The sequence below is a fragment of the Schistocerca cancellata genome, chromosome 1 (assembly GCF_023864275.1).
Source record: "Schistocerca cancellata isolate TAMUIC-IGC-003103 chromosome 1, iqSchCanc2.1, whole genome shotgun sequence".
NCBI lineage: Eukaryota > Metazoa > Arthropoda > Insecta > Orthoptera > Acrididae > Schistocerca > Schistocerca cancellata.
The window spans coordinates 11,202,103-11,218,685 of NC_064626.1; the positions used below are offsets into that span (position 1 = coordinate 11,202,103).

The 16,583-nt window shown below is 41.7% G+C and overlaps 1 protein-coding gene across 1 annotated transcript in view; it reads left to right on the forward strand.

Moving 5' to 3' along the window:
• Positions 1 to 5,385: 5,385 nt before the first annotated feature.
• The window catches only part of LOC126164060 (zinc finger protein ZPR1), a 64,159-nt gene continuing 52,961 nt past the window's right edge, over positions 5,386 to 16,583 (forward strand). The window contains exon 1 of the mRNA XM_049920207.1: positions 5,386 to 5,614. Within this exon, the coding sequence (XP_049776164.1) occupies positions 5,507 to 5,614 (108 nt within the window). The 5' untranslated portion in view covers positions 5,386 to 5,506. The remainder of the gene's footprint in view (positions 5,615 to 16,583) is intronic.

Genomic DNA, 16,583 nt, shown 5'->3' on the forward strand with positions numbered 1-16,583 from the left:
CGATGTCAGGATGGCTGTGGCAGCACCCGACTCAGTGGCCACTCCACGCTGCTCTGCTGGGAGCCGTAGGGCAGCCCCGCTGCTGCTCCTTCCTCGCTGGCGTAGCTGAGAATGCGGCGGCAACGACTGCCCACGATCCGTTGTCCGAATCTGCTACCCTCACCTTGGAAGTCTCCGGTGTGTGTCGGGAGCCGAGACGACTGCCCACGGTAGCGAGCCGAAGAGTGTCCCACCGCTAGCTGGCTGTGGACCTCGTCTCGGCCTCAGAGGGTCAAACCGATGACCCGCCGTCGACTGGAACGCTGGCGCCCCATCTGTTGCTGCCATTAGCCCGGCAGTGTGATATACCTCGCCATCCAGGAGAGCTGCCACACTTGAACAACTCTCGTTAGAAAACGACACCTATTTATACTCGGCTGTGCGCCTCTGTTTTTCCAAGCGCGTCACTTCGTGTCCCGTATGCGTAACGCTTCGGTTGGGCAGTGGCCGTCTTCTGCCTGTGACTTGCGCCACGGAAACTGCTGTGTGCGCCCTCTCCAGCAGTTCTATGCCCTTGTGGCCTCTATTTGCCTTTCCAGCTGCTGGTATACATAACTTACTGCAATCCGACCCACACCTGGCTGTAACTCGTGCTCCAAATATCACACAAAACTAACTTCCCCTATCCTAAATGGTGCTGCTGCTACAGTATCAAAGTACATGGTAGACAAATCAAGAAATGTGAGGTCTGCAAAAAAGAGTCTTTGGAAGACCAAATCCCTATTATGGTCATCCTGTAGAAGCAGCACAAATTCAAATAGTGCAGTCATTTTATCTGGAAGATAAATGGGACTGTTCTCACCAGAGTTCCAACAAAAAAGACACTATAACTGTAACAGCTGAAGGTCAAAAAGTTGTGAAAGTGACTCGCAGTATTAAAGAAAATTTTGCAATTTATAGGAGCAACTATGCAACTTGACATACTGGAAGATCAAAATTTTATGCACTACAATCTAAGTGAGTAGTTCCACACCCACCTGCAGATGTCTGGTTATGCATGAACTGTGCCAATTTTGAACATTGTGTCGTAACTTTGAAGAACTTACTGGAGCATGTGACATACGACCCTTGTTTGTTTGTGTGAAGTCATTAGTAGTCTGTGACGTAAAGTGAGAGCCTTGTTTGTTTCAAGAATGTGACGACTGCCCTGGAAAGGGAGGACTGTCGTTACAGACACTTGGCCTGGAAGATGTTGCAGATAACTCTGCAGAAATTACATATGCGACATGGGAGGAAAATAAACTAATAAGAAAACTGTTGCCTTTGACAGTTTCCTTGATGTACTTGGTAAATGGTTAGTGAAAGCAGTGACACATCAGCATTTGAAGAAATTGCAATAACAACAATACATTGCAGATGTGAAACGGCGTGTACAGGATGAAGAACTATGTTTAATACTTCGCTGTGATTTTGCTGAGATCAGGTCTGTAACTCTCCTACAAGAAGTACAAGAGTATCATTGGAGTAATGACCAGGGTTAAATTTTTACAGGAGTGACATATTTTGAAAACAACATCACAAGTGTTGCAGTTGTAAGTGATGACACATGACATGACTCAGCACATGCTTTTCTAACAGTGTGCAAAATTCTGCAACTGCAAACAGGGGCAGAGGAGATCATCATTATTTCTGATGGTGCTCCTATTCATTTTAAAAATCGTTACCAGCTGTTTGAATTGAGTAAGTCGTTTGTGCCAACTGGCCACGTATACAGAGCTACTGGTCACGGGAAGAGGCCTTGTGATGGTGTAGGAGGCCTGATGAAACACGTGCTACAAAACAATCTTTCCTGACCAAATACAGCTGCAATGCAGAATGCTGAGGATTTTATGAGAATCGTGAAATCTCATTATTTGTCCAAAGAAGAAATCGAAGAATTCTATGAGCAGAAAAAAGAAGATCTAAACAAATTTAGAAGACATATTTTTAGACTCAAAGTGATGGGCAAACTCATATTGCATGACGCACTTTATAGAGCAAGAAAGAAAAAATTTCGTTCATTCAGCCTACATCTTAGAAACAGCAGTATAATATTCAGATCACAACCTGAGAAGGGGGATGTTTATGGCATGTGTGCGTAACTGCAATTGTTGGATTGCAGAGATTATAGACTCCAGTTATGAGTTAAACGAAATTGTTGTGAATTTCATGCTACCACATGGACCAGCTGCTGGATATAGGTTTCCAGTTGAAGGACAGCAACAACGCCATCAGTGCTTACTTCCTGTCCACAATGTTTGAAGACTGTAAGTGGTACACTTCATTTTGGTTCAACAGGAAGGCATCACGCTATATCAAAGGAAGATACTGAATCAGTACACATTTTTAGTTCATTGACTGGCTAATTTTTGTACAAAACAGAGCACACAGTAGTTGTATAAATTGAAAATTTGAAGTCTTTGGACCTTTCACGTAAGTTTTGGAATCATTTAAAATGCTTGAAAAATGAGTCTATTACTCATCTTTCAAAACTAAAATTATGTTATATAAGGCTAGATTTTGATTTTTATGAGCCTGTTATGTAACAATGTGGTAACAAAACAGGTTTTATGTATGGCAAAAATTTCAGTTTTTTATAAAACGTGTTCAACCTAAAAGTGGAAGCTCTCCTATTCAGGGAAGGTTCTAATCAACAGAAAAAAATCTAAATATTATAGATTGGCACTGTTAAATTTTTTTCCATAAATTACAAAAAAGTTCAAAATGCTATAGTAAAACAACTTTGACAGGTAAGGCCAAATGGAGGTTTTTTTTGCCAGCCACTGTGGCCGAGCGTTTCTAGGCGCTTCAGTCTGGAATGGCGCTGCTGCTACGGTCGCAGGTTCGAATACTGCCTCGGGCATGGATGTGTGTGACGTCCTTAGGTTAGTTAGGTGTAAGTAGTTGTGAGTCTAGGGGACTGATGACCTCAGATGTTAAGTCCTATAGTGGTTAGAGCCATTTTTGAGGTTTTCTTAATAATTATAAAGCAATTATGTTTCAAATAAAAAAACTACAAAATATCTAGATTCGTTCCAAAATTATTTCCAGCATTTGGATCTTCAAAGTGCTATGCACAGTGTCATCTTTGGAGGGCTGTATCTCGAAGCAGAATTTTTTTTAGAGAAAACCAAAAAATATGTGTTCCTCACTTAGTCCTTCATTTTAACATATGCTAAATTCAGTAACATCTGAGACTATTAAGGTTAGATTTTTTCCTAGCCTGCCTGAACTGATATTGTCTATGCCAATAGTAAAATGGCTACGTCACCAACACCAGGCAGCCCTTCAGTGTCACACTGGATAGAGATGTTACCCATTGTGTCCGTGGTCTATGTACGTCACTTCAGAGGGACATGAAGGCTACAGTAGCTAAATTAGTGCATGGAGAAACAGTGCACATAACAATGGGAGCTTGTGCATAATGTGGCATACAATACAGTCGATGCCTCATAGTTTGTCAGCAAATTACGATCGCACATCTTCGACATTGGCCAGTGACACCTACAGGACAAAGTGGACAATGCCCATTCCTATTTGAGGACCTCTCTAGCTGCTATTGTATATTCATAGGGAATGGTACAGTGTCCAAACCACAGCAGCCACCATACTAAGGGTCATCTACAGTACTTGGTAGAAGCAACAACACTTTTAAAATAGACATTAGGGGTGTGCCAACCACTGTATCCATTGACAGAACCAAACATGTCTTCTACAATACACAAGATTCAACGAAGACGACCAGCCATATGACCATCAAAGATAAAGATGAAGTACACGAAGATACACATGTCCAACATTATGTCAACAAGATACGACAACCTACAGTTACTGTCATGAAGAAAGTTTCCCCATAACCCACTGGTACTACCATGTTAAGCAAAAAACAGTGACAAAGAGCGCAGGACATGTCTGATTCAACCTCAGATATCGTTGACGCTGTGGAGAAGTGGGGGAAGGTGGGGGTGGGTATCTCAGGTATCACACTGTGGCACAAGCACAGCGGCAGTGTGCATAAATATTCAGTGATACTCATGATCCCAGTGTATTCATGAGTGTATGTGTTATTCTTTGACTATTGATTTAGTTTTAGCATTCTATGCTCCATGTATTAGAGAACATAATGTATTCATAGAAATAAATGATTAACTCTCAATGGATAACCACAGATTATTGTGTATAGGAGTAGTTCCTCCCACGAAGACTCATTGCTTTAAAGATAACGTGATGGGTTATTTAGATCCAAAGCCATATTTAGGCTTCAGATTTGGAAAAATGATTGAACCACTACGTCCAGATCGTCAACGCTACCAAGATAATGAGGAAATGTCGGCAAGCACTGTGTTAACTACGTAACAGGGTTAATAAAGGGTTTGCAGCAGGGTTACCGGAGGATACAAAAGCGTTGAGAATGGTTTCCATGCTGTCTGTAACACACTGCTAAAGCAGAGTGAAAGAGCCTTTGATAATATTGTAGGAATGTACGGGAGTGGCCCCCAAATTAACACAGAACCCATTCAACTCCAGTGGGATAAATTGTCTCTCATTACATAGAACAATACGTCCAACATTATTGCATTTTGGGATGAAGTTTGGAAGTACGGAGGTGCAACTGGAGGAGATTCGTTTAACGCATTGGCTTTTTTTCTCAGTATCTCCGATCGTTTTTACACGGGCTAACCGGGTAGTTAGAGTATTTAGTCAAATGGATGTAACTAAACCGCAAGTTCAAAATAAACAGAGATGCCGTATGCTATTCTTAACGGGCATGGCTTTGATGCACCTTCCACTGCAAACAAAATTGGAAATATGCTATCTTCTGTTGTGTGAACCAACTTCGCTGCAGTGCACACATGATTTGGTACCGGTAGGTTTCATGGATACAAATTAACGTTTAAATTAACATGTATAATGGTGCACGCAATTAGTCTGGATCTTTAAAAAATGCAGGCTTACTGCTTTCGTACTATCAAACACATGAAATTCGAATAATGTTATTCACTCACAGTTAATTGCTTGTATAGCTGTTACCTCCAGCACACTCAAATTTAAGAAAATAAACATAAATTAATGTTGATCTGTTCCAAAGTATAATTTTTTACAAAACTAAAATGACATAATAATATTTTTTAATTAGTTTCAGCCTTTTTCTGGCCTTTTTTTCTGTGTAGACACGTTCGACTTTAAACTTCCTGGCAGATCAAAACTGTGTGCCGGTTCGAGTCTCGGTCCGGCACACAGTTTTGATCGGGTTCGAGTCTCGGTCTGCCAGGAAGTTTCATATCAGCGCACACTCCGCTGTAGAGTGAAAATTTCATTTAGAAATGTTCAACTTATTTCGTTTCAGTGGTTTGGCAAGTCGCCATCGGTTGATGAGTGAGATGTCTTTGTGCCATGATTAGTGGACTCTTTGATTTGTTTTGTATGTAATACTTGCGTCTTGCGTGTTGTTTACGCGTGTAATTTGGTTGACGTTTGTAAGCTGAGTATGTCAAGGGACATTGATAAAAAGCCGATATTTAGAGATCTAGCTGCAGATGACCCAGATCCCGAAACAACAGAAATTGAAAGCCTTTGTATGAATTGTGGTGAAAATGTAAGTTTTAGTTTTGCAGTTATCAGGCCTTTTATGTGAAAGGAGTTGCAGATAATTTTAATTTGAAATGTGTCTCAGTCTATCGGTGTTTTCAACTCTGTTGAGACCGTATGGCCGTCTTTGTTTTCGGTTTACATTTTTTAGTAGTCGGTGAAGTCTGCACAAAATGGCATTAGAAATTTTGTGGCATAAAATTCACGACTGTTATTTAATTCTAATAGTTCATCATGGGCGGTTTTGAGAAACTTGTCAACCTGTTACAAATATATAAAGCGCTTGATTTAACAGACATTCCAATTTACTTTTGTTGATGAAAGTAACATTGCAGACATGTTTTTGTTGGAAAGCAGAAATAATATTGAGGAACCAGCTAGGCTTTATTTCCTCAATATTATGTAACAATATATTTTGAATTGGGCTCGATTTATATATCTACTTCTATTATCCACGACCTACGTAACGGTTTATTGTGTATCTTACATAGTGTAGTACTGTAATTGATTTCTGTTTGCACCATTCTTGTGTTATTTTCTCAAGGATGGGACATTAGAGAGACGACACCTTTTTTTCTTCCTCCCATTTATATTATTGAAACTGGAGTTTTCTTATACTATAATTCCACAGTGTAAGTATGATTCAAAAAGACCATTTACACTGGGCACGGAAGTTGCTTATTATCTTATGTGCAAACTGTTTCGTACTAAATAGTACAGTACTTCATTTATAGCAGACATTGCCTCAGCGTTTTCTCCATTGGAGCTTATTGTCTGACATAATTACCAAAAATTTTACACTGGCAGCTTCCTGCAGTCTTGTTTCATCAATAAATTTATCTATGTGGTCTTCATTCCTTTGTTAATAAACACTATGAGGACCGACTTTTTGTTTAGGCTACATTTATAATGAAAATAAGTCTTTTGTGCACAGACATAAAGGAAATAGGTTACTGACAATATTTCTGTTGTCTGTGTATTATTTTTTGCATTGTAGGTTGTGGTGACAAAGTGATCTCTAATGTAGTCCCAGGTCTAGGGTAGGTTGGACAGCGACAGTTTGATTACGAGTTGGTGTGGAGTCTTAATTGTAGTGACATACAAATCTGTCTTGTAGCCCAGTGTCTCGGTTAGGTTATAGGTGACTGGTTCTTAGTTACCATTGTAATATTAGACTTTTCAGTTGTTCTCACTACACTGCTGGTTTTTGAAAAAAATTAGATTTCAGCTTCTGTTTTACTAATATCACGTCATCGGCATACAGCAGGTTTTGTTCCTTCTGATTGACTTTAAGATTGTTTATAAACTGGTCCAATAATAGTGAACAAAGTATAGAATACTGTGTTACCTCATACTTAACAGCCTTGGTCGCAGATCAGCTTCCAGTCCCTGCATTATACGTACAAACAAAGCTGACACTCAACGCGGTGCCTGATGGGAGCGGCTGTAAAGGCATTTCCCATTTACAGTAGCTCGCATCAGCCACCATACCGAATGTCAACTTTGTTTGTGCGAGTATTGAGCACATACTGCCTTCTGTTGTCAACATACTATTTTAGCCATTATTCTCCTTGGCCTTTGCCGTAGCTTTCAAGCTTTTGTATTAATATGATAGCAATCTGCCACATTGACTATCGTTAGTTGGATTAGTATATCCCTTTATTTTGGATTCTCCATTACTGCACAGTCTTGACTGTGTGGTCATTGTAGTATGTTCAGTACAGCAGCCTGACAAACTGACATATTTTGGCTACAGTCAAAAATTTGTTCTAGTCGCACAGTGTCGAAATGTCATGGGTTGCCTGTATTTATAAAAATGAATGATGTATCGTCGAGCATTTCCAGAAGAGCTGTGATGTTGATATGCCACTTGCAATTGCAAGAAGATCGAGTAGTAGTTCATTTGGTAATAGAGGGCAGTGGACAGGCACTAAAAAGTACCGAAGGGACCAATTTATGAGTACAGTAACCTGACTGAAGTACCTTATTGCAGGGTTGGGGGTCTAACTCGGGACTCCAGATGGCACAGCTGAAGCCGGGACCCACCCCGCCATATTTTGTCAGGAGGTTGAGCAAGTTCAAGAGCATCAAGGGGCAGTGCAGAGTGATACAGCAGTATTTAGTAACATTTGTTTATTCTGATAATTTACAGTACTCGATGGGAGAAGCGTAGTGTTGGGGTACTATCGGCATGCTGTCCTGCGAGTCCAGCCGGCTCAGCAGACTCCTGGTATGCCAATGCTCCTGCTGCCATCATCAAGTCGCCCTGCTGGAAGTCAGTCGTGCTCTCCTGGTCAGCGCCCGCTGGAGTTGTGTCCCCGGAGGCGGAATATAGCCGGAACAAGTACATAGAAACAAAGTACAAGTTCATTCAGACTACTTATAACATTGCTGTCAGACTAGTCGCTAGAAGTGTCGACCAGCACAGGTCCGTCCCAATGCTCAACTGACCCTCTGTTCCAAACTAAAATTGCCCATCTATTTATATTGGTTTCTCCCTCGATTCTGATGTTGTGTCAGAGAGAGAGACAGAAACTGTGGCAGGGATGAATTCCCACATGCCAACCACTTACAAATCGCCACTCTTGGCTCTGGCCTAGTGCCCTGCCTCATACATCGCAGTAACTTAAATCAATGCTGCAGTTTCCTGCCTCGTTGTTGCTTCACTCAAAACAAATCGTGCGTGCAATACCACCATTGCAGATCCGCACCCGCGAGTGCCACGTTTACCTTGCCTGCCCCGCTGGGTGTCGACTGTTACCACACTCTGCCAGCGGCCCCAGATTTCATCACCCATTGAAGTTTGATAAGATTTCCCTTTCCCTCGAATAGGATTGACACTAGCGCAGCACACCTCCCTCCTTTCGACAAGATTCGTCCCTATTCGAGATAAAACAGACGTGGCCTGTGGCTGCGTAAACATACCTTGTTCACAAAACTTACATTTTACAGACTAAAACTAACGAGATCATCAAAACATTAACTCTACATCTATACACCGTTTACACATGCCGTAGGCAACTGATGTGTTGGCACCTCCTCCACTGGTACTCGTTTCTACATACTCCACAAAGCTATACTCAAGAAAAATAGAAAAATGGCACACATTGTGGCTGAAATGCTCACTCTCATTATCCAGTTGCTCTGATGCTGTTCGAATGTGTTCCAATACTTTGTTAACCGTGATGGATCCTTCCTGTGCATTAATAAAGGAATGCAATAGAATGAAATTTTCACTCTACAGCGGAGTGTGCGCTGATATGAAACTTCCTGGCAGATTAAAACTGTGTGCCGGACCGAGACTCGAACTCGGGACCTTTGCCTTTCGCGGGCAAGTGCTCTACCGACTGAGCTACCCGTGCACGACTCGCGCCCTGTTCTCACAGCTTTACTGGCGGAATTAAAGCTGTGAGAACGGGGCGTGAGTCGTGCACGGGTAGCTCAGTCGGTAGAGCACTTGCCCGCGAAAGGCAAAGGTCCCGAGCTCGAGTCTCAGTCCGGCACACGGTTTTAATCTGCCAGGAAGTTTCAAGGCATGCAATGTTTCTAAAAACTCTGGGTTTAATGTGGAGTTCAAATGTGTCAGATTCTGCACTGGTAATATCTCCAGAACCCCTTCCGGATAAAACAATGTTCCCTGTGACAAAGTTAAAGCTGTATCACCCGTATGTGATGGTGGAAGACGGAAATCCTCCCCGACAATCTCACAAACCGCACCATTTATAATTATTCCAGTCTCCCGCAGTTGCAACCTCCTAATTTTATCCGCTCTCTGATTGGTATAATAAGTGGCCATCACCCGTATTGGCATAAATATCAAATATAACCAATGCCTCCCTACCTTCTGGAAGTAGGAATGTGTCGATAACACCTTTTTCTCACAATCTGAGCCATTTGTAATCCCCAGGAACAATCCAACTTCGCATGTACTACTATCCGAAAAAACTGGTAGATTGTGGCAAGTCGTCACTCGTCCGTGTGTACAATGCTCCACCTCTGACAATGATAGTACTCCATGAGCTGCTTTGTTCGCCGAAATAAAAAGTACGTCACCATCCTAATCTGCACCCATTTTCCAATCTCCTTCCATTTCACTGGGGGAATGGGAATGTGTCGATAACAACTCTGAGTACTGGAAAATTGACATCGATGTAAACTCGCTCCCCATTTGTCCTCACCTGCACCAACGACACATGAAAAAATATTGGTATAGTGGCCCGAGTTACCTCCACTACATGTTCTATATCTGGTGGAAATTGCCTCTTCGCTAATTGTAATCCTCTAAAAAGATCGTCTGGCGAGATTAACACTGGACTAAGATGCCCATTTACTGCATGATATACTGCTTTGTGTAACATTGTTACTTCTGTACGTGTGTCACTTAATAGGTCTGCTAATGCCCTGAGCAACCTGGCAATAGCTAACTTACCATCCAATATGTTTAATCGTTTCTGCAGCATCTCTAAATTGCTATTTATAATTTCCCATATCTCTCCCCGAGTCAACTCCTCTGCTAAGGTTTGAACGAGCTTGCTGTTATTCAAGACCCTTGTCTCTAGGCTTTCCCCATGGCTATCTTCCAGCACGTCCACAAACGTTCTGACCTTGCAAAGAAAAGGAACGAAACATGCCTGTACCACCCATTTTCCACTACAAGTTATTACATCATCGTACGACATCCTCAAAGATTCTCGGTAGTTCTCTCTGTCCTTATCGAATTCTCTAGGGGGGGGGGGGGGGGGGGGGAGAAGAGAGAGGGGGGAAAAAAAGGAGGGGCAACTATTATCAGACCCACCAAAACACGAGGGGGGGGGGGGGGGAACCACAAAAAACAAAACGCAAATTATCCCTTGAAACACAAAATGTAAACATGCCATACAATATTACACATACAATAATTTACTCCCTCTGTGACCGTAATGCATACGGAACGTTATGCGTCTGCTGTTGTCCTTCTCCCGAGACCTCCTGCCGCTTGCTTTGCCTAGCCTCTGCAATCGGGTCACTTCCTTGTAATTGAGGTAATCCGTCCACCATTCCTTTAAAAGGCTTACTCTACTCATGTGGATAATGGATGTTTTTGTTGGCGGCTGACCTGGTATGGTCCGTGGTACTTTATCAAGAATTTTTTCGTCTTTCCCTTAGGTGTATGTGGATTCATGATTAATACCCATTGACCTACCATGTACTGTGGTAAAGGTCCTAACCCCTTATTCGGTTCTTCCTGCCCCTCTAACGGTTTCGTATTGGCCTTCTATACCCTGTTCCATACTTCCCGTACTGTTTGTGCAAATTCCCTTACTGCTTTTCCTTTAGCGCCTGATTTCAGACATAGAACATCAAATGGCGATGGTATCTTTCTTCCATAGACCACCTTGAATGGTGACATAACGCCCCCTGAATGTATATAATGAATGAATAAATAACTCGATACCACATATGGAAGAAAAATGTCCCAGTTATCGTGGTTTCCATTCACATAATAACTTAGCATTTTTGAAATTGTCCTATGTACTCGCTCCGCTCTCACCTGTGGATGAAATGGACTGGTAAGTAATTTTTTAATTCTCAATAAACTAAAGCTTGTGCTACCGTGCTTGCCTGTTGGTCTAGTATTGCGACCATGGCTAGAAACCACAAAAAGTGATCAATTATAGTTAAAACATAATGATTTCCTGCCGGTGTTTTGTTGTATGGCCTGCGAATATCTAGGAAGCCCCTGGTAACCGTTGCAATGGAATTCTTGTGCGCGTCACATCTGCTCGCTGTGCACGTGGCACACAATTTGCTACGTATTGTTCCACATCCCTTCTCCCAGTGCGCCACCAAAATCGTTCTGCTACTTGTCTTCCCGTTGCTCGACGACCACCATGCCTCGAGAGCACATGATGATGGGCCTGTTTTAAGACTTCCTCTCTCAAACTCTTTGGTACCACTGCCCGTGGTCTGCACCTGGTAACTCTACACAACAAATTTCCCTCCACAATGAAATGTGGTTGTGTTCTAAAACCCTGCCACTCCTCATCCTCTGCTTGTGCCATTTGCCATTCCGCAACACTCTTACCCATTACTTCTAATGCGTCTAATTTACGACTTAATGCAACTGCATTCCCGTGTTTCTTCCCTGGCTTATGAATTACTTCAAAGAAAAATTCACTGAATTTTAGAGCCCACCGTTTTAATCGACTAGAGGGGTCCTTGAGTCCCAGTAACCATCTCAACGCTGCATGATCTATCGTGACCTTAAACTTCCTAGCATAAAGGTAACAACGAAAATATGTTACTCTATATATTACAGCCAACATCTCTTTTTCCGTTATGGAATAATTCCACTCTGCCCTATTTAACTGTTTAGAAGCATATGCCACTGGATGCTCCTGTCCATTCACCATTTGCCCCAAAACACATCCTACTGCGCCACTTGAAGCGTCACATGATAAGAGAAGTCTTCTTCAAAATTCAGAAATACCAATACCGCACCAGAAACTAATCTTTAACTAATTTAACCCCTTTCTTTAAAAGCTTTGTTAATGGCTCGGCTGTTTTAGCAAAGTCTTTTACAAATTTACGATAATATGAACATAACTCAATATACGATTCTAACTGCTTCATCGTATGTTGTTGTTGTTGTGGTCTTTAGTCCTGAGACTGGTTTGATGCAGCTCTCCATGCTACTCTATCCTGTGCAAGCTTCTTCATCTCCCAGTACCTACTGCAGCCTACATCTTTCTGAATCTGCTTAGTGGATTCATCTCTTGGTCTCCCTCTACGATTTTTACCCTCCACGCTGCCCTCCAGTACTAAATTGGTGACCCCTTGATGCCTCAGAACATGCCCTAGCAACCGATCCCTTCTTCTACTGAAGTTGTGCCACAAGCTCCTCTTCTCCCCAATTCTATTCAATACCTCCTCATTAGTTATGTGATCTACCCATCTAATCTTCAGCATTCTTCTATAGCACCACATTTCGAAAGCTTCTATTCTCTTCTTGTCTAAACTATTTATCGTCCATGCTTCACTTCCATACATGGCTACACTCCATACAAATACTTTCAGAAACGACTTCCTGACACTTAAATCTATACTCGATGTTAACAAATTTCTCTTCTTCAGAAACACTTTCCTTGCCATTGCCAGTCTACATTTTATATCCTCTCTACTTCGATCATCATCAGTTATTTTACTCCCTAAATAGCAAAACTCCTTTACTACTTTAAGTGTCTCATTTCCTAATCTAATTTCCTCAGCATCACCCAATTTAATTCGACTACATTCCATTATCCTCGTTTTGCTTTTGTTGATGTTTATCTTATACCCTCCTTTCAAGATAATGTCCATTCCGTTCAACTGCTCTTCCAAGTCCTTTGCTGTCTCTGACAGAATTACAATGTCATCGGCGAACCTCAAAGTTTTGATTTCTTCTCCACGGATTTTAATACCTACTCCGAACTTTTCTTTTGTTTCCTTTACTGCTTCCTCAATATACAGATTGAATAACATCGGGGACAGGCCACAACCCTGTCTCACTCCCTTCCCAACCACTGCTTCCCTTTCATGTCCCTCGACTCATAACTGCCATCTGGTTTCTGTACAAATTGTAAATAGCCCTTCGCTCCCTGTATTTTACCCCTGCCACCTTCAGAATTTGAAAGAGAGTATTCCAGTCAACATTGTCAAACGCTTTCTCTAAGTCTACAAATGCTAGAAAAGTAGGTTTGCTTTTCCTTAATCTTTCTTCTAAGATAAGTCGTAGGGTCAATATTGCCTCACGTGTTCCAACATTTCTACGGAATCCAAACTGATCTTCCCCGAGGCCAGCTTCTACCAGTTTTTCCATTCGTCTGTATAGAATTCTCGTTATTATTTTGCAGCTGTGACTTATTAAACTGATAGTTCGGTAATTTTCACATCTGTCAACACCTGCTTTCTTTGGGATTGGAATTACTACATTCTTCTTGAAGTCTGAGGGAATTTCGCCTGTCTCATACATCTTACTCACCAGATGGTAGAGTTTTGTTAGGCCTGGCTCTCCCAAGGCTGTCAGTAGGTCTATGGTAGAGTTTTGTTAGGCCTGGCTCTCCCAAGGCTGTCAGTAGGTCTAATGGAATGTTGTCTACTCCCGGGGCCTTGTTTCGACTTAGGTCTTTCAGTGCTCTGTCAAACTCTTCACGCAGTATCATATCTCCCATTTCGTCTTCATCTACCACCTCTTCCATTTCCATAATATTGTCCTCAAGAACATCGCCCCTGTATAGACCCTCTATATACTCCTTCCACCTTTCTGCTTTCCCTTCTTTGCTTAGAACTGGGTTTCCATCTGAGCTCTTGATATTCATGCAAGTGGTTCTCTTTTCTCCAAAGGTCTCTTTAATTTTCCTGTAGGCAGTATCTATCCTACCCCTTTTGAGATAAGCCTCTACATCCTTACATTTGTCCTCTAGCCATCTCTGCTTAGCCATTTTGCACTTCCTGTCTATCTCATTTTTGAGACATTTGTATTCCTTTTTGCCTGCTTCACTTACTGCATTTCTGTATTTTCTCCTTTCATCAAGTAAATTCAGTACCTCTTCTGTACCCAAGGATTTCTACTAGCCCTCATCTTTTTACCTACTTGATCCTCTGCTGCCTTCACTACTTCATCCCTCAAAGCTACCCATTCATCTTCTACTGTATTTCTTTCCCCCATTCCTGTCAATTGTTCTCTTATGCTCTCCCTGATACTCTGTAGAACCTCTGGTTCTTTCAGTTTATCCAGGTCCCATCTCCTTAAATTCCCACCTTTTTGCAGTTTCTTCAGTTTTAATCTACAGGTCATAACCAATAGAGTGTGGTCAGAGTCCACATCTGCCCCTGGAAATGTCTTACAATTTAAAATCTGGTTCCTAAATCTCTGTCTTACCATTATATAATCTATCTGAAACCTTTTAGAATCTCCAGGGTTCTTCCATGCATACAACCTTCTTTCATGATTCTTGACCCAAGTGTTAGCTATGATTAAGTTATGCTCTGTGCAAAATTCTACCAGGCGGCTTCCTCTTTCATTTCTTAGCCCCAATCTATATTTACCTACTACATTTCCTTCTCTTCCTTTTCCTACTGTCGAATTCCAGTCACCCATCACTATTAAATTCCTCAATTTCTTCATCATCTGCAGAGCTAGTTGGCAAATAAACTTGTACTACTGTAGTAGGCGTGAGCTTTGTATCTATCTTGGCCACAAACATGCGTTCACTATGCTGTTTGTGCTTACCCGCACTCCTATTTTTTTTATTCATTATTAAACCTACTTCTGCATTACCCCTATTTGATTTTGTATTTATAACCCTGTATTCGCCTGACCAAAAGACTTATTCCTCCTGCCACCGAACTTCGCTAATTCCCACTATATCTAACTTTAACCTATCCATTTCCCTTTTTAAATTTTCTAACCTACCTGCCCGATTAAGGGATCTGACATTCCACGCTCCAATCCGTAGAATGCCAGTTTTCTTTCTCCTGATAACGACGTCCTCTTGAGTAGTCCCCGCCCGGAGATCCAAATGGAGGACTATTTTACCTCCGGAACATTTTACCCAAGATGATGCCATCATCATTTAATCATACAGTAAAGCTGCATGCCCTCGGGAAAAATTACGGCTGTAGTTTCCCCTTGCTTTCAGCCGTTCGCAGTACCAAAATAGCAAGGCTGTTTTGGTTAGTGTTACAGGGCTAGATCAGTCAATCATCCAGACTGTTGCCCCTGCAATTACTGAAAAGGCTGCTGCCCCTCTTCGGGAACCACATGTTTGTCTGGCCTCTCAACAGATACCCCTCCATTGTGGTTGACCTACGGTACGGCCATCTGTATCGCTGAGGCACGCAAGCCTCCCCACCAACGACAAGGTCCATGGTTCAGGGGGGAAGGGTTCATCGTATGTGGTGTCGGAAAATTTTTGAACCACCTCTGTTAACCGAGGATCGCTTTGAACCCCTTGTTCACTAATTACATGACCTAAATATTTGACCTGCATCTGCGCAAAATTACATTTTTCAAAACTTAATGCTAACTGTGCCGACCTCAATCTTATAAAGACTTCTCTTAAATGCAATACATGTTCTGGTATATCCTACGAAAATATTATAATGTCGTCTAGGTAAACCATACATGTCTTTGGTTTCAATCTGCTTAAATTCTCATCTAATAATCGCTGAGAAGTTGCCGGTGCATTCTTCAACCAGAACGGCATATATCTATACTGATAGTGTCCCCCAGGAACAGTAAAACCTGTCTTTGCCCTATCCTCTGGCACTACTTACAACTGATGGTATCCACTACGTAAATCAATCGTTGTAAAATACATTGTCGTAGATTGTCCAATGTGTCTGTGATATTCGGAATTGGGTATGCATCCGAAATGGTTTTCCCATTCAGAAACCTATAATCACAACAAAACCTATATTTCTTTGTACCATCCTGTGACTTCTTAGATACGAGTACTACATTGCTTGAATATGGACTAGCGCTATGTTCTGTGATTCCATCCCGTAGTAGTTGTTCTATAAACTCCTCTAGTAGTGGTTGCATATGACATTCTATCCTATATGGTTTCCTAAACACGTTTGTATTATCTTCCATTGATATGTGATGCTTTGTAATCGGTGTTGCTGGTAACCTACCATCCGTTCCGAATAAATCACTAAATGTCAATAATAATTCCTCCAACGCGACCCTCTTGTCTCCCTGCAAATGCTGTAATTTTCCCCTTAATTGCTTATGGCTTGCCTCTAAATCCTCCTTATCCAGGTTATCATCAAAAAACCCCCAACCCTTTCGACTTACAGGAACTCTATAATCTCCTTCCACATAACTTGCGTGAACTAAACTCCTTTGCACGAAACAGAGCACATTATCCAACTCCTCATTTCTTGAGAGTGGCTCCACCATATTCAATGTCTCCTTTGGTAAGTCCATATTTATCGAAACCCAAACTACCTTC